This window comes from Lissotriton helveticus, chromosome 4_1 (genome assembly GCF_964261635.1).
Source record: "Lissotriton helveticus chromosome 4_1, aLisHel1.1, whole genome shotgun sequence".
Classification (NCBI taxonomy): domain Eukaryota; kingdom Metazoa; phylum Chordata; class Amphibia; order Caudata; family Salamandridae; genus Lissotriton; species Lissotriton helveticus.
In genome coordinates, this window is record NC_136063.1 from 622,693,678 (window position 1) to 622,712,906 (window position 19,229).

Here is a 19,229-nt window from a genome sequence, read left to right on the forward strand (position 1 = left end):
CAGTACAGGTCTATTAATATGGAATCCAAAGTCCAAAATATGCACCTAGGAATAGGACACACAGCATTCTGTAGCATATAAAAGCAACGGGCAGAATCACCATTTTGCTATCGTTAGAGTGCACATTAATGACAGCGGTAGTGTGTTCCAAAAACTCACTGACCCTTTAAATTATTCTATCGTTTTATAGACATTAAACTGTAATATCTGTGAGTCTTCGCCCATTACCTGTGTGCCCAAATACCTAAAATGCCCTGTCTCCCATCTCAAACCCAGTTGAGGAAGGGACTCCACACCTAGACTCGACAATCATGCCAGGGGGAATAACCAGGATTCTGACCTGTTGACGTAGCCCGAGCACCCACCAAACTCCTCCAACACCTGAAGTAGTCTCAGAACCGCTTCCTGTGGTGTGGATACATAGAATAATGCTTTTTTTTTTTTATTTATTTTTTTTACAAATTTATTCCCTGACCTAGGGGTTGATTGTTATTCGTTCTTACAGGGAACCCTTGTTGTTTACAAGTACATAGAATAATGCGCCATCCGCATACAGTGAGATGACATGGGAGGTACCACCAACATTTATTCCCCTGTTTGCCAGGTCCCTACACACCCAAATCACCAGGGGCTCTATTGCCAGAGCAAACAGCAATGGAGAAAGGAAGCAACCCTGGCGTGTCCCCCTCCCTACTCTGGCGCTGTGTGCAGTGTATAGAATCTATACCCAACGTCTAAACCACAGGCCGAATCTGGCCAACCCGAGCACCGCCAATATGTACCCCCAATCCACCAAGCCGAAGGCCTTTTCCAAGTCTATGGAAACCAGGGCAAGGTCCTCGTCTCTTTGCCGTACTTCATGCAAAATACGTATTAACCGTCTGATGTTCATGCCCGTGTTGCGGGTTGGTATGAACCTGCATTGATCTTCGTGGACCAGATGTGCCAAATGAGGGGCCAGTCTAGCAGCTAGGATATTGCATAGAATTTTAACATCTGAATTTATCATCTTAAGGGGGTGGTACGGTGAGGGGTCTTGTTCGTTCCCCACTGGCATAAGAATCATGACAATTTCTCCTTCGCGCATTGTTGGGGGCAATAACCCCATTTCAAAGGCCTCCTCATATACTTGTAGTAAGGGCTGAATAAGCTGATTTGAGTAGACCTCAAAAAAGGCCATTGGGAGCCCATCCACCCCAGGGGCCTTGGTTCCCGGCATGGCTCGAAGCACTTCCTGCACTTCTTCAGCTGTGATATTTGCTTCAAGCTCCTCTAGACCTGCAGGTGTGAGCTGCGTGAGCACCAAGCCCTCTACGATGGGGACGAGCCTCTCAGCTGTTAGTCCGGGGTTTGCAGTGTACACCCACTGCAAATGGTGTTGGAACACCGGTGTTGGAACACCGTAGGATCCCAGCACCCCTGTAAACAGGGCTTCCTCCCGCAGTTTTCAAAGTAGTAGTCAATGGGGGTGCCTGCTCCCTTAGCGCTAAGATGCCCAAGGGCAAAAGTGCGCTTTACAAATCTACAAATCAAATCATCAAAATCAAATCAGTAGGCAACCTGACTTGTCACCTTCAGTGTTAAGCCTCTGGCGGAACCGCATCAAGGTATATTTATCAAGCCTATCACAGATGTCTACGATACGCTAGTGCTGCTCCCGTTCCCTCTTACACAAGTCTGTGTCTGTAGGGGTCCCCGTCTGTATAGCAGCCAATGTTTTCTCCTACCTGTCGAGCTCCCCAAGTAATTGTCTCATCACCCCAAACACAAGTACCATACTCGCCCTGCGAGTCACTGCCTTCAAAGCCTCCCACTCGGTTGCCCTACCAGTGGGACCCGACCAGTTCGTCTTTAGATAGTCGGTTACAGTCTTTGATGGCATGGCCCTCCCCACTTCGTCCTCTAGAAGATCGGGCAGCATTCTCAATCGCCTCAGACCCAGTATGGGAGACCCCCCAACTCACGAAGCAGTGCATCGGGGGATGATCAGACAAGTAACGCACCAAGTGTGTTATCTCTGTCTCCTGGAAGGCCGGCACACCTGATACCAGAACCCTATCTAGCCTACTTTGTGTCCCATGTGTTAAAGATTGACCTGAATAGTGATAGTGTGGGATCTGTCTCCCTCCATATACCTTGGGCCCCCAGATTATGCATGACCCTCCTGAGCATCTGAGACATTCTAGGTTTCGTTCTCGTCCTATAGGGGGTGGGGGGGGGGGTATCTGTCAAGGGCCAAGTCCAGGACACAATTAAAGTCACCCATCCATATGTATGTGATGTCCTGGGTGACCTGGTAGAATGCAGGGTCATCAACATTCGGCGCATATGTGTTTAGTATGACAATTTCTCTGCCATCTAGCGAGCCTCGCAGAAGTACATATCTGCCATTCACATCTGATTCACTATATGATGGAGTAAATGGTGTGCCCGGGCCACCCAAGTCATAGTACCTCTAGCATATGTAGAAAATGAATTACAGTGAATCTGACCTCGCCACTTCTTGGCTACTCTGGCTGCCCCACTATCATCTAGGTGCGTCTCCTGGAGACATGCAATTGATATGTGGTGGCGTTTAAGAAATGTCAGCACCCTATGTCTTTTGGTGCAAGTGCCCAGCCCCTGCACATTCCAGGTCAAGAATCTGTACTAAGCCCCATCAAGGAATATGCTCGCTTCAGCCACCGAAGTCGCTCCCTGCCCACCCATAGTTAAGCCACTGCAATGCACTTTCTGAACAAACCAAAACGTGAAGACTTATAATACCAAAACCCAACCCCGCCCGCGGACATTTTGCTAACAAACTGGTCAAAAATGTCTACGGTGCCGAAAGAGAGTCGGCGCTTGTATGTAATGTTCTATTTCTCCCCAGAGTGATCCTTTTATCTGAGCCAGAGTACGCAACAAGCGACACCTTGTCCTCCCCCCTGGTTTGCGTTCCTGTTCCGTAGTTCTTGCGAGGAAGTGCATCACCCTGTATCTCCAACCATTCCCACACTTCCTCCGGGGGCCAGAAGAAGTGTGCCTTACCCTGCGCAAGTACCTTGAGTTTCGCGGGGTATAACAGCATATATTGCAGGTGCATGTCTCTTAATTTCCTCTTAACACCGCATCTTCAGCATGGAGTTCCAAGGCTTTCGTTGATGAAGTTAAATGCAACACTTGCTTTTTCAGGGCAGCCATTTCTCCCTTGAGGCCAGATACGTCCTCCTCCACCACTGTGACCTTGTCTGCAAAGGTCAGCCTGCAGTAGATTGACGTCAATGGAGACTGTCTCTATCCGGGCCACCAGTGCCTTTCGGGATCCTTGTATGACTGCCATGAGCTCTGCCAGTGTAGGCTCCGCTCCCCCCCCCTTCATCCTCCTTGTCCGTCCCAGTCATCTGGCGAGTTATGCGCTGTTGGGTGGGGTGCGGGGGGGGGGCGGTGACAGTGTAGTGTATGTCTGCCAGGGCAGCTCCTGCCAAAGGGCTCTCACAACCCAACTAGCGTTTTATTTTATTCTCTTCTTCATCCTTTCTTGCACAGGTAGTGGGCAATAGTAATGAACTCAATTAGCCTGAAATCCGATATTGTGCACAAGTGACACACTTCGCAGTCTCTCCGGGCCACAGCACTCAGCCAAATCATTAACTCAGAGTACCTCGAGGGTGGATTCCCTTAGATGCATCCAGGGTGAAGACGCCCCCATTCCCAGCTACAATGGAGCTTCGCACCTTGGGCAGCACCAGGCCCCTGCTGTTCTTCCGGTTTGTCTGCGGTTGAAAAGGCTTAACCCCCTAGCTCGGCACTCTTTAAAGGCAGGAGAACACAGGGACATAAGGTGCAACCCCCACCCGTCACCACAAGCTCCGGGTCAGCAAGAACACATGACCAACTCCGTTCCCCCTCTGCCGTTATGTTTTGCGCTGTGCCCCGTTCCTGACGCTCCTTCTGTGACTCTGGATTCGAGACCTGCAGAGGGGGGCGCCAAGACGGTCAAATTCTCTGGGCCCGAAGGAGTTGCCCCACTGCAGCCGCACAGGTATTGCAGGGGCTCCTGCCAGTCTCCTTGCCCCACAACAACTGCACAGGATGGGGGGAGGAGGAGGGGGGGGGGGGGGGGGGAGTATGTAGGACAGGGCCAACGACATCCCCACAGGGCTGAGCACCACTCTGGTGCACGCAATTGGCTTGGCTGGGGCCAACAGGTCACCGGGACTTCCATGTCCAGCCCTCCAGGGTCCCACGCTCTAAGATGGCTGTCGGGGGTTGCCTCACCTACTTACGCCTCAGGAAGGCCCAATCCAGTCCCCAAAGCACCGTGCCCCAGCGGCCCCCGAATCACCAGCTCGGGCTCGCCACGTTGCTGGACTGCAGGTCTCTCGCCAATGAGGTATTTATGTGTAGCGGGGACAATCCAGCCGCTACATTTGCAGAGGGCGCGGCTCCCTCTCCTCCCCGGCCGGTCCGGGTCAGCGGCATCTCCTCCCCCTCCGGAGAAAGGCTCCAATACTGGTTGACTCTTTCCTAGCCACTTCGGGGGGAAAAGACTCATAGGAGCAACAGGGCGATCATGCGCCCCAGTCTTCTTGGGCCAGGATGTACTCCGGCCGTACACAGGCCCCAGCCATGCTCCTCTCTCAGGCCGCTGCGTCACAGAGCCCCGTGACGTACCAGGCCTAGCGTAGCTCTGCTCCGGTCGCCTTCATTTCGCCCTGATACAGGTGCATCTCAGGTCGCTGGTTGCGATTCTGTAGTCTGGGCTGGGGATTAAGTCCAGACTTCAGAATTTTCTCCGCGGGACCGGCCGGGAGCTAGAGCGCTCACGTCTTGTCGGCCATGATCCTAGGCCATGCTCCAATGGTATCAAATTTAACACAAATTTAGCAAGTCACTACACACCTCTGGGGTACAAGCTCAATTCCCTGCAGATACAATGCACACTGGGGCAGTCAATTCACAATTTATTCGACAAATATTGCGACTAGAAACTGCAAGATGTGTTGCAACAAATTGTCTATGATGAAGGGAAGACCAGCAGTACTTAACGAATAGTTTTCTTACCTGTCGGTGTAGTTTTGCAGCTTGAAGATCTTTCTGGATTCCCTATGCTGTGCATTATTCCGCGGTCTTGTGGTTGGGTCCGGATTCGTAGTCTTTTCTTTGTTTTTGTAGCCCAGGTGGGCGTCCGCGTCACACCCCTTTGGGTGTATTTCCGGTGACGTCGGCATGCTTCCTGCGGAAGCTCCCACTCTTGGGCGCCATCTTCGGGTTCTTTTTTTCCGTGTTTCTTTCGTTTCCGAAGTAATGGCAATGTTCTATTTAGTTGATATTTTTACCGCTTTGTACTTTTAAAGTCCTTTCTTTTGTTAACCACCTCTTCTCTCTCCAGCCTCATCTTTCTGGCGGAGGTGGGTGGGTTAGCTAGTGAATCCAGAAAGATCTGCAAGCTGCAAAACTACACCGACAGGTAAGAAAACTATTCGTTTTGCAGCGTGAATCTTTCTGGATTCACTATGCTGTGCATAGATTTTGTAGCGGTTTCTCATCTCTGTGGCGGTTGGGTGGAAGATGAGCGTTGGGTATTGAATATGTGCTGTAGCACCTTCTGTCCAACTTGAGCTTCCTTGTTCATCTGTATGTCCACACAGTAGTGCTTCGTGAACGTGTGCACCGAAGCCCATGTTGCCGCCAGGCATATGTCTTGTATGGGTGTGTTAGCCAGGAAGGCTATTGTAGCCCCCTTTTTCCTAGTGGAGTGGGCACGTGTCCCCTCTGCTAGCTCTTGTCCTGCACGCTTGTGGCAGAGTTGAATTGTCTGTGCGATCCATCGTGCAATGGTTATGTTATGTTATGTTATAAAGCTTTTGTATAGCGCACGGCTACTCGAAAAGAGCGTCCCGGCGCTTTCCACCTGCAACTCAAGATAAAAATAACACAACACAGCAAAAATAAGAAAAAATCTAAACAGAAAACGGTGAGAACAGCCTAAAGATTAAAAAGCCAGGTCTTCAGGCTCTTCCTGAACTGGAACAAATTGGCAGTGCTGCGAAGCGTGAGAGGGAGCAAATTCCACAGCTGAGGAGCTTTGCAGCTGAAAGAGCGCCCTCCCGCGCGAGCCTTCCTCACCCGCGGGACCACCGCTTTATAAAGGGATTCTGAACGCAATGAGCGGACTGGTCGATAGAAGGCGAGTCTCCGCCGCAGGTATTCGGCCCCAGATCCATACAGGGCTTTGTGCATCAGGGTCAGGGACTTGAACTGGATCCGCTTCCGGATGGGCAGCCAGTGTAACGCCTCTAACAGCCCGGAGGCTCGGGCTCGTCTACGCAGGCCAAAAATAGCCCGGGCGGCCGAATTCTGTACCACCTGCAGGCGCTGGACTAGGTAATCAGGGAGGCCGAGAAAAAGGGCATTGGCGTAGTCAAGCCTTGAGCCAACGAGAGCCTGCACAGTAATCCGCCTGTGCTCCTCAGACAGCAGGGGCAGGAATTTGCGGAGCCAGTCAAAGACCAGAGCAAGGCAGTCCCGAATTCTCCCTCCATCAAACTCCTGGTCTTTCTCGCATGTGAAGAGGAGTTGCGTGTCGTCGGCGTAGGAGACGATCTGGGCCCCATATGCTTCCACCAAGGCCGCCAAAGGGGACATAAAGATGTTAAACAACGTGGGGCTCAACACAGAACCCTGTGGAACCCCAACTCCCAGTGGTGGCATCTCGGCAGAGCTCTGGGAAACCCAGACCGTCTGGCGGCGGCCTTCAAGGAAAGATGTGAACCACCTGAACGCCGTCCCCCTAAGGCCGATGTCATAAAGCCTCGCTAGGAGCGCCCTATGGGGGACGGTGTCGAAGGCCGCCGATAGGTCTAACATGACCAACATGGCCCTCCCGCCGACATCCAGAGTCTCCCTGATGATCTCAGTAACTTCTAGCAAGGTCGTTTCCGTACTAAAATTAGGGCGGAAACCGGATTGAGATGGGTGGAGCAGATTGTTAGCTTCCAGAAAGCTCGACAGGACACCGTGGACATGTTTTTCCGTGATCTTCGCGAGGGCCGGAAGAAGTGAAATTGGCCTATAATTGGCCAGAACCTCGGCGTCGAGACCCGGTTTCTTTAGGAGGGGGATCACCATCACTCTTTTCCAAGAGCTAGGGACCCTCCCCTCCCTCAAGGAGGCATTGAGGATGGGATTGACTAGCGGGTTCACCACCACCGCCATCCCAGCCAGGAATTTGGCAGGGCAGGGGTCAAGTGGCGAGCCAGATTTCCAGCCAGATGGTCTTTTTGGTTACTGCCTTTCCCATGTAACTGTTGGCGAATGACACAAAGAACTGTTTAGTTTTCCTGTGTCCCTTCGTCCTCTCAATGTAGTGCACCCTGGCGTCCAGGGTGTGCAGAGCTCGCTCTGCGGCAGTTGTCGGTTTTTGGAAAAACTCGGTATCTGTATAGACTGGTTCATGTGAAATTTAGATACCACCTTCGGCATGAAGTGTGGGTCAGTCCTCATCACAACTCTATCATTGTGTATTTGTATGTAGGGCTCTTGTAGCGTCAGAGCCTGAAGCTCGCTTACTCTGCGTAAGGACGTTATTGCAACCAGGAAAGCTGTTTTCATAGTTAGCATCTTTAAGGACGCCTTGTGGATTGGTTCAAAGGGCTCCTTCATGAGTTCCGTTAGGACTACGTTTAAGTTCCATGCAGGTGGCGGCACCCGCTTGGGTGGTGCGATCCTTTTCGCTCCTTCTAGGAATCTCTTCACCACCTGTGATGTGAAGAAACTCCTGCAAGTTTCTCCCCTTGTGTAGGCGACTATCGCTGCCAAGTGAACTCTCAAGGAGGATGAGCTAAGGTTCTTCTCTAGCAAGTGCGTCAGGTACTTTAGCACTGTGGAGTCCTTCATTTTATTGTGAAGTCTTTCTTGTCTGCACCATATTGTGAACCTTTTCCATTTCGCAACATAGCACTTCCGAGTGCTAGGTCTTCTTGCCTCCCGAAGTACCCTCAGGGTACTTTCTGGCAATCTTAAATGTGCGAACTCTATGTCCTCAGGAGCCACGCTACTAGGCTCATGTTCTCTGGCTCTGGGTGGAGCACCTCTCCGTTCTGCATGGAGAGTAAGTCTTTCCTCCTGCTGAATCTGTGGGGTGCACACTGTGTCATCTCCATGATCTGCGAATACCATGTCTGCCTCGCCCACTGTGGTGCGACCAGTATCAGTGTCATGTTGCTCGCTCTGCATTTGCTCAGTACTCTGTGCATCAGTGGTATCGGGGGAAAGGCGTAGGCAAATGTCCTTGACCAAACTATCCATAGGGCATTCCCTAGTGATCCTTCCTCGGGCTGCCTGGATGCGAAGTTTTGGCATTTTGCATTCTGGCGTGTGGCAAACAGGTCCACCGATGGAGTTCCCCACCTGTCGAATAGGCGCCTTGTCTCCTGAGCATTGAGCTCCCACTCGTGGGATGCCGATGTCTGCCTGCTGAGCCAGTCTGCTTGTATGTTGTCCTTCCCTGGCAGGTGTATGGCTAGCAGGTTTATCTTGAGAGGGATGGCCCATCTCCATATCTCCTGCGCCAGCGTTGAAAGCGGGGCTGACTGTGTGCCCCCCTGCTTGTTGATGTAGAACATCGCAGTGGTATTGTCTGTTTGTATCAACACCTTGTGTTTGTACAGTCTTGTTTGAAAGGCTTTCAGTGCAAGGAAGATTGTCTTCAATTCTAAGTAATTGATGTGCTTTGTCGCATCTGTTGGTGTCCACAGACCCCTCACCTTGAGCTCCTCCATGTGAGCGCCCCATCCCTTCAGGGATGCGTCTGTGGTGATGGTCACTGTTGGCGTTGGGGGCGTTAGAGGCTTTCCCCTTGCTATGTTCTCCATGGTCCACCATGTCATCTCCTTCTGCACTGCGTGCGTTACAACCGCTAGATCCTCCCAACTGCCTGTAGCTTGTGACCATTGCTCCTGTAGCCATTCTTGAATGGGTCTCATGTGGAGTCGTACATTCGGTACCAGGTGGATGCATGATGCCATCATCCCCATGATCTTGCTCGCAGTCCTCACTTGTCCCTTCCGGTAGAGGCGAGTTTCCTTCACCAGCGCCCTCGCCCTCTTCTCGCTGGGGAACACCTTGCCCTGTAAGGTGTTGATCTGTGCTCCCAGGAAGATCTTCACTTGTTCTGGCTCCATTGAGGATTTCTTCCAATGGATGGAGAACCCCAGGCTTATGAGCGTGCTTGTCACTGTATGTGCGTGCAGCTTGCATTTCTGGTATGAGTTTGCTTTCACCAGCCAGTCGTCCAGGTAAGGGTATACGTGTATCCCCTGCCTTCTTAGGTGCGCTGCGACTGCTGCGAGGCACTTTGTGAAAACTCTTGGTGCTGATTTTAGACCGAAGGCCAGTGTCGTGAACTGGTAGTGGCTTTCTCCGACGGTGAACCTGAGCATGTGCTTGTGCTTTCTGTTCATTGGAATGTGCAGGTATGCGTCTTTGAGGTCTATTGTGACCATGAAGTCCCCGATCTGCAATTGTGGGAGCACCTCTTGCAGGGAGGTCATTTTGAATTTTTGCGTTCTTATGAATTTGTTCATGAACCGTAAATCGAGAATGGGTCCCATTGTTTCGTCTACTTTTGGTACCAGGAAGTACGTTGAGTATACTCCTGTGTTTCTTTCCTTGAAGGGTACCCGTTCTATGGCCTGCTTCTACAGGAGTTCTTTTGCTTCTTCCTGAAGACACTGCAGCTGCTTGCTTGCTAGTGGCTTTCTTTTTGGGTTTCTGCTTGTTGGCCTCCCCTCCAACTCTATGCAGTATCCGAATTGGATAATGTTGAGGATCCATTTGTCTGATGTGATTTCTCTCCACTCTTGGAGGTGGAATCTTAATCTTCCTCCCACTGGTGTCATGTGGTCGTAGGTGTCTAGTTTGTCTTGACCCATATCTGTACGTGCTGCCCCCTGAGGTCTTTTTTGTGGGCGGGCACACAGATTTTTTTTTTTAAGTCACTTGGAGGTGGGCTGCTGCCCCCCTCTTCTATTTTGTCCCCGTCCATTTCTCCCTCGAAAGGACTGGCCTCTTTGTTGGTACTGCCAGGACTGCTTCTGATGACCCTGCTGAGTCTGCGAGTCTGCCTGGTGCGTTTGCTGGAAAGCCTGGTGTGATGTACCTGGCTGGTTTCCGCCTCTCCCGCCGGGCCTCCGTGACGGGGTGCCCCTCTTGTTCCCTCTGAACTACAATGCTCCCATGGATCTTGCTGTTTCGTTATCTTTCTTCAGTTGGCTGAGCGTTTCATCAACTGTTGATCCGAAAAGCGTGCTGCCGTTGAACGGTGTGTTCAGGATGCTGTGTTGCACCTCCGGTTTGAAACCGGATATCCTGAGCCAGGCGTGCCTCCTTTCCGTGACGCCCATCATCATGAGCCTGCTGGCGGTGTCTGCCCCATCCAGGGCCGTCTTAAGGCAAGAGTTTGCCGCGTTTTTTCCCTCTTCAACCAGCTTTTCGGCTTTCTGTCTGGCATCCTGGGGCAAGTCCTTCACCAACTGCCCCAGTCCCTCCATGATTTGGTACATGTGCCTGTTTATCAGGGCGTTGGAATTAGCCATGCGCCAGTGGGTCGCGGCATTCCGTTCGATCCTTCTGCCCACCAGATCCATCCTTTTGCTCTCCTTATCCGGTGGTGGGCCCGAGGTAGTGGGTACGTTAGCCCTCCTCCTTGCTGTGGCCGTGATAACGGAGTCTGCGGAGACCGTGCCCTGAATGTAGGCCGGGTCCTTAGCGGCATGCTTGTACTTCTTCTCAGTTCTGGGAGTTACTGCCTTGCATGTTGCGGGCTCCCTGAAAGCTTCCTTCCCCTGAGCCAAGACGCTCTCGAGCATTGGAAGGAACTGGCTCCTCGTTTGTGTTGGGAGCAATGTTTCTAGAAGGAAGTCTGCTTTCTGCTTCTCTTCGTCGAGCTTGAGCTTGAAAGCTGCTGCGGCAGCCTGTATCACCGAGTTGTAGGCCCCTATGTCGTCCGGCGGCGAGGGCCTCGAGGGGTAAGTGTCGACCACCTCCTCCGGGCTGTCGGTGTCGACATCTATGTAATCTACCTCCTGTAGGTCAGAGGGTGTCGAGTCTGCGTCTGTCCTGCTTTCTTCCTCCCCATAGTTGTAACTATCGTAGGGATTCTCGTACTCCTCCTGGTCGATCACCTCGACGTCCTGGTCTTGTTCCTAGACGACTTCGGCGATCTCTTCCTCCTCCTCGACTGCCTCCACCACCGGTGGCTTGGTCTTGTGAGGGATCGTGAAGGCCTTTATCTTTGCATCGAAATCTTTCTTCCGCTGCATGATGTTCTCCATTTCGGCCTCGAGGCGCCTTCTCTTCTTCTCCATCTCTGCCGCGTGTTCCGCGTCGGATGGGTCGGCCGTTCTTTTCGGCGGATGGTTCGTTGCCGTACCTTTCGGCGTCGAAGTTTTCGACGTCGGACCGGATCTTGGGTCTCTGGTCGTCGTCGTCAGTTTCGGGTCTTTCTCCCTCGGCGTCGATCGATCCTTTTCGGGGACGATTTTCGACGTTTTCTGCTGATCAGCAGCCCTCGGCGCCGGGGACTCCTTCTCGGAGGATCCGCTGGGCCTGGGAGTAGTCGCGGACGCCACCTTTTTTGGCGTCGGCGCTTTCGGGGTCTTGCCCTCGATTTTTCTAGACTCAGTCTCTCGGGTTCTTGGGGGCCGAAGAGTCTCCTACCTTGTCAGAAGTCTTCGTGTAATCGGTCTCTACGACCGTGTAGCTGTCGTCTTCGGCGGCAGCGTTGTCTTCTTCCTCGGAGGACATCCCCAGCTCGTAGAGGGACGGAGTCGGGGCCTTCCCCTGCAGGGTGGCGTGTGCTACCCTCTGCCTCTCTCTCACACGAAGGGTCTTCGGGGCGAAGGCGGAACAGGCGTTGCAGTCTCCGCTTTCGTGGTCCACCGGTAGGCAAAGGTTGCATACCGGGTGCTGGTCCTTCTGCGCGTACTTGTGGTGGCAGTTACGGCAGAACTTGAACGGCGTGTTGTCCATCATCGAGCGTCCAGGGCCTCTCTGGTCGCGTGTTCGTCGACGGTCATCGATGATCTCGATGAAAAACGCCTTCTCCTCGCCGGCTTTTCGTCGATGAAGTCCCCTGTAGTCTTCAGATGACTTCTCCTCGTCTTTTCTGTATTTTCTTTCTTCTTTCTCCAAAAATGTCTGGAGCCCAAACGGGAACGATCCAGACCCGACCGCGGAAAAAAGAATCTGAAGATGGCGCCCAAGAGTGGGAGCTTCCGCAGGAAGCATGCCGACGTCACCGGAAATACACCCAAAGGGGTGTGACGCCGACGCCCACCTGGGCTACAAAAAAAAAAAAAAGAAAAGACTACGAATCCGGACCCAACCACAAGACCGCCGAATAATGCACAGCATAGTGAATCCAGAAAGATTCACGCTGCAAAAGTAGGCTTTGTTACATGGTTACTTTTTCCACAGTGATACATTTTCTGGTCAGCAGGAGAAGACAGAATTCAAAATATAGAACCTCGACATGCATGTGCTGCTGCTATTCTATAATGCTGTTTTCGGTATTACACTTAAAACAATTACTAGAAACATCTAGTTAATAGTATATAAAAACAATGCCGAATGGGCACTGTTCAAGGCATTATTCCTGTACTTTCAATCTGGAGTACCTCATTTTGCTTACAATGATCAAAACGGTTCGACAGATAAAAACATTTTTGATTTATGATGCCCAGGACATATCAGAGCAATGGACATGCTCAGGGCTCAATTTTGCTCCTCAGAATGTTTGTCATACTTTCCCTCTACTCTGGCACTTGATAAAAATCACACCAATCATTCTACATGGGGCTAAGTTACTTACTGATTTGTTTATTCCTTGAGAAACTGATAAGCACACACCTACATAATCACTTACTATCCCATCACTTTTTTCCTCATTACTTGATACTCCATGCTCCAGCACACACTTTGTCTGTGTCGTATCCTTTGCCTCTACTGTATACTCCGAATGTATTATTGTGTACCAACACAAACCTATAAATGTTAGGTCTGTACTACTCCACTGTAACTGGGTTCTATCAGAATGCTTTGATTACATCAAACTGGGCTTTCTTAAAAGCATCACTTTTAAAAATGTGACTGTATTTGGCATTCATAGGGAAGAAATACAATTACCTGCTTTTTGACCAATCGACAACTCATGATTTTCTCAACAACAGGCCCTTCGGTATCCATAGATTCCTAAAACATTAATATTGCCAGTGATAAATTATTATGAAATTATACTTGGTTTCACCATATTGTACACATAAAACCAACATATTTAGTACTTCACTTGACAACAGCAAAATGAGGTAAAAAGTTTTCTTTGTAAACTTAGGAAGAGGATGTGCAAACTATTATCACCAGTTAGTGTGAAAATCAGAATTTAAAAAATAGCTCTTTGCTCTAACATCTGTGGTTATGCTGCGGTTTTGTGGCAGGAGTCACATATACAAACGCACATACATTATCCTGGACCAGAAGCCAAAATACAAGTACATTTTGGCTCATAGCTTGTTACTGATATCTGCAAGTTCAAATCCCAGAAAGCTCAAATCCCACAAAAGGAAGATCAACCAATTCACAAACCCAGCCAAAGGGCATTAAAGTATTTCCTAACACAACCAGACTACCGGCACATTTTTCTTCCGTGGTCAAACAGTGTACCATTAATGCGGTAGGAACACCTGATAATTAGAAGAGGCAAACATAAGGTATAAAGCACAACATTTAGCCATCATGTCTAATTTCTGTCAACCGTCCACGCTGTTCTGCCATAACTGAGGAACCAGCAGAGGGCTCTGGACCCTGCAGCGACACCATATCCTCAGGGATTGCCCCTCGCACCTTCTTTACACCGCAAGACTCCCGGAGTAGGAGGAGCAATGCTGAAGATCGCGCCATCACAAGTGGCCTGGGCCAGCTAGAAAGGCAGGCAGCAGCACTGAGCATCCTAGTGGGGTGCGATTGGGCATGCAAGGGCCCAATAGTTAGGAGACTGTGTGAATTTGCTACTCAGTGGGGGGCAGCCTTAGGTGAACTGCCAGCAGCAACTCCATCGCCTTGCCTCCCAGACTCCACTGCTTTGCCATTTACCATTCTCCCTCCGTGGATTGGCTTGGATAGGGAGAGGGAGGGGGGTTGGCCCAGGCAAACGAAGGAAAGAATGACTCAAGCAGCAAAAGATTCAGTGGCAGGTCCACCGCTGTAGTGGAGCAGCATTGCCCCACTGCTTTTCGCAATGTGAAAAAAGAAAGTAAAATGATAGCAACTTGACATGATCAATATATTCGTTCCTGCTGCGGCATCTTGTAAGGGCGGGGAGGATCTGCCCCTGGGGGTGATGTTGGGGGAGGGGAGGGGGGGCGGGAGGAGGGAGTCGCGAAGTGGTCCCACTCTGAGTGCGCAATGACTGATTGGCCGGACAAAACGGTCATGCGGATTTTGAATGCATGTCCTCCACCCAGGCTGCATTACAGCCTGGGTGGAGAACATGCCCAGCCTCCCATTCCCTGGCTGATTGCCAAACTACGATGCTCAGACCAATCTCAACACTGCATTGCAGCATTGTGATTGGCTATGAGGAACCTGGGAGCCCGGTTGCTTCCTGCTGCCACAGAAGGAGCCAGAAGAGGACAGAGGAGAAGCGGCGGCCGACATGCAGGTAAGTGAATTCTTTTTCTACCCTTTCCACTCCCCACTGCTGCTTCCCGGGACCAGCCGCCACTGACAAGATTGCCTTCTGAAAGGAGGCAGTCCTTGTCGAAGAAGGTAATTGGAAGCGGAACGAACATGAAGCGGCCTCCAAAACAAACATCTTGCCGGAATTCAGGAAAAGGTTGGCGTCCATACATCACAAAACCGATTCTGTTACAACTAGTATAGACAAGATGTTAGACTGTCTTAGCCGCCAAAATGAGAGGATAGATGGAGCTAAAAGATGCTTCTCATACCTGGAGGATGACCCAAATGCCACAACTGCAAAAGTATTGAAAAAGGAGAACATGCTAGCACTGATCACTGCCAAAATGAAGGCCTGGAGGCGTGTTCCAGGTGGAACAATATTTGCATCACGTGTGTTGCAGAGTCCACAAACATGGGGCGATGAATGCATTTATGAAATCCAAGCTGCCTGAGCTCTTTCGTAGGGTCTCCTTTTCTGAACTGTTCATGGCGGAGCATGGGCATTGTTTGTTGGGCCATAGATCACCACCTGCGAATCACCACGCCCATTGATTGCAAGGTTGCTAAACTTCTGCGACGGACACTGTGCTGCGTCTGATACGAGAGCGAGGCCCTCTTCTCCATCAGAGCTCCACTATTCTTCCACTACCTTGAATTTACAGTAGCGGTGTAGTTGGCCAGAAATAAGTTTGGCGCACACAAGCGCACCCTATATTCCAAAGGGCTCAGGTATGCCATGCTCTAACCAGCATGTCTACAGGTGGACCTAGATTTTAAGATATGCATCTTTCTGTCAGCGGAGGCAGGGTCTGCTGCAAACTCCTTAAGACCTACTCGCACAAAGGACAGAACTCTATTGTGGACCGGAGCAGCGACCGTTCCACCTCAGGGGCCAAGAACGACTTAAAATTAACATTAATGGGAGGACACCTGGGTTGCCGTACGGTACATCTCTTAGACGACGTGGGTAGATTCTTCCTGACTAGTCTGTCCAACCATCTATGTGGCTAGCTCAACAGAGTGTTGGACATGGGACCCCATGTGTTGGGGGACCAGGTGGTAGCAATGTCCTGCTCACTGTCACACACACACATGCCTGCCTATTCATTCTGGTGGCTTTAGGCTAAATACTTAGCATGGCTGTTGTATCATACTTACAGCAGAGTGAGACTCTGGGTCCTGTGTTATGTTCTGCAGCTAAGCGGCACCTTAGGGTGTGCGGCACCATGTTAAGTCTAATTTGGTTTGTTTTGGATCTGGGTGGGTTGTCTGACACCGAATGTTGGAGAAATCGGTGTGGGTGGGGGGATGGATTTGCGACCACATAAGAAACCATTTTTGCTGGAGCACAGGTCGCCACAGTGTCACACACCAACATGTACAAGTGGTCCCACAGACAACACAAAAACATGACCTTGATGAAGTAGAAACACCTGTCCTGGAATGTTCAGGGTGTAAACAACCTCCAAAAGGTACGTTCAGTCTTGGCATACATTGACAGACACAAATAGACATTGTGGTCCTGCAAAAACCGCACATCTCACCAGCGCTACCGACCACTTTTGCTAGTCTCTGGGGCATGCATAAGTACTACTCATTATGCAGCTACTCACGAGGTAATGAATTTTAATACACAAACACATTAACTTTCCCTCAAACATGTAAATCGAGCAGGCTGCTAACATTGTCCTCAAGTGGTTGCTGTCTAGTCAAAAGATGCTCTTGGTGAACATATGCACCCACAATACTGGCTCCACAATTTTTTGGGGAGAAATGTACTCAACACTCCACAATGCGGGCCCTGGATCGATCCTCTGAGGAGGAGACTTTAACCTTGCCTTGGATCCGACCCTAGATGGTAGCGTACCACTGGAAGCCCACAGGTACAAATCTATCCATGTGCTCAGGCAGGGGCATTGAAAGGTGTGACCTCTACGACATTTGGAGAAGAAACAACCCATCTAAATGGGTCTTTTATTCACACACCCATAACACATTCTCTCAGATAGACTATTGGCTACTCACTGCGGGTACCCCTGGGTACAAAATGTAGACTATATGCTCAGAGTCCTATCCGACCACTCCCCAGTATTTTTGGAACTTACTGGTATGCGGCCAAAACGGGGTTCATCATGTGCAGATTTCCCACTGAGGTACTGCACGAAAAGGTCTTTCAGGATAACATATGTCCTACAACTGTTGAATACTTTGAGTTAATGAGGGCACAGTGCAGGGCTGTGCCGCTCTGTGGGCTTACATTAGGGGTATTGTGCAATCAATCCGGTGGGTATACTGAACGACATCAAGGCTCAATTAGGCTCCACTGAACAGGAGCTGGGAGCACTTGAATCAAAAGCATCCATGATCACTCAAGATAACTATCAAATAAATTAATGACATTCTGAAGAAATAGAGACTGGCTGACAGGGCAATACTGTACATGGGTAAAGTCCCTGAGCAAGTCAGTAGGTAGAGGGTGAAAGGCCTGGTAAGACACTGGCCGGTTTGCTGAGGTGTATGCGAAAGCAAACCAATATTATGCAGTTCACCAATACAGCAAGGCAGGCTGTCATAGCAAGTGAGACAATTATGGACACACTGGTCCAGTAAATATTACAAGACACTATACAGCTCCCAACTAGGAGACAACCACCATGCCATTCAAGACTATCTCGAGAAAGTGGCCATGGTCTGGCTCAAGGGCAGCCACGGATATCTACTCGCTGAGCCAATACTGGCCAATGCAATCATGGTGGCGGTGGAGTGACTTGCAGGAGGCACGGCCCACAGATCAGATGGCCTTCCATCCAAGTTTTACAAAGCATACAAGCACCTTTTGGTGCCCCAACTATTGAAGGTATATGAAGTAGGAAATACTCCAGCCTACTACTCGGGGCGCCTTAAGCACGGTCTTACTCAAACCGAGGAAAGACCCTGCCAATTGTACTTTGTACCGTCCACTATCCCTCCTTAACCTAGATAACAAAATTCTTGCTACAGTTCTGGATAACCAACTCTCGCTATTAATTGGATAGATTGTCGCCCCAGCACAAGCGGGCTTTGGTCAACCATCTTCAACTTACTATGGTACCACCAGAAAAGGATGGGGCGGTCGCTGTATTAGACGCAGAGAAGGCTTTCGATTCACAGGAATGACCTATCTTATGTCGACCATAGAGATTCTGCATCCCGGCTCGGGTCACGTAGCGATAAACTGGTTATTATCCGCCCTGGTGGCACGAGTTTGTGCCAAAAGCCTAACAGCAGATCCATTTTCCATCCACAGGGGTGCAAGGCAGGGTTGCTCACGATCCCCCTATTCTTCAAACTGGACCTTGTCCCCAGGACGAGACTCCTCCGAAATATCCACATGCATAGGTGCCTTCAATTTACTATGGGATCCTTTTACACTCCATGTACATGGTGACATTTTCTTACTCGTTCGAGACCCCATGGTCAATCTACTGCCGCTGATTTGGCAAATAATCAAATTTGGTGGGCTCTCTGGTACAAATATCAACTGGGACAAGACAGAGTTGTTCCCCCTGGCTGACTTTTACAGACATCGGTCACTGACGTTCCCTCTGCGATGGGATGATGAAACTGTCAAATATTTGGGAGTGTGCCTGCACAGGAACCCCAGTATGCTAATCTGACTGAACTATAGCCCAGCAATAGTGAAACTGGCAAATCAGGTGAAAGTGTGGTGCAAACTACCACTAGATGCATACACATTTCTATACTTTTTTTTTTACTACTATTACCATTCTGCTAAACAAAGCCTTACTCTGTACACTAAGAACACATTTAAACAGGCCGATCTGGGCAGACAAACTACTGAGAATATGTTTCAATACAATAACATTACCCTATGAAAGGGGTGGCTTTGAGGGGTCAAACTGTGATATCTATTACCTGGTGGTGCAGTGTCATCACAGCCACTCTTGGTTCAACCCAGATAGGCGCACCCCCTTCCTGATCCCCAACTGGGAATAGATGGCACCGACCCCGCTGCACACCTTGCTGTCAGTCTGCCTCCCACGCCCAACACAGTATCAAGCCGGAGGCCAAGAGCTGCTGGGCATGGAAATGCATAGGGGAAAAAGCTTAATGCTAGCGTCTTACACTCCCCGGCCTTGTGCATACTCAACAAGCCGGCATTGCCACTGATGAGGGAAAGGGGCGTCATGGACTGCCTCGAAACAGCATTCAATAGAAATGCGATGTCTCCTTCACAAAGGACACATTCTAGAGCCCCGTCAGACAGGAGGAACACTGATGACCCCCCTACTAGATATATATACTTACCACAGACTCAGACCTACAGTGAGCAAGGTACCCAAATACCTGGGCAAGTCGCAGGACCTACTGCCCTTGACATAACTGATCTCATCGCCAGACAAGGTGAGATGGATCTCAAGACTCTACAGACTGATACCTGCGGAGAGGTAGACAGAGACACAGAGCTACAGACAGGCCTGGAGACTAACCTGGGAGTAGCCATCACA

The 19,229-nt window shown here is 50.3% G+C and overlaps 1 protein-coding gene across 4 annotated transcripts in view; it reads right to left on the minus strand.

Moving 5' to 3' along the window:
* The window catches only part of CHD7 (chromodomain helicase DNA binding protein 7), a 771,490-nt gene that overhangs the window by 242,441 nt on the left and 509,820 nt on the right, over positions 1 to 19,229 (minus strand). For all 4 annotated transcript variants that reach the window (XM_078687262.1, XM_078687261.1, XM_078687264.1 and 1 more), the window contains exon 6: positions 13,171 to 13,236. In XM_078687262.1, the coding sequence (XP_078543388.1) occupies positions 13,171 to 13,236 (66 nt within the window). The remainder of the gene's footprint in view (positions 1 to 13,170; positions 13,237 to 19,229) is intronic.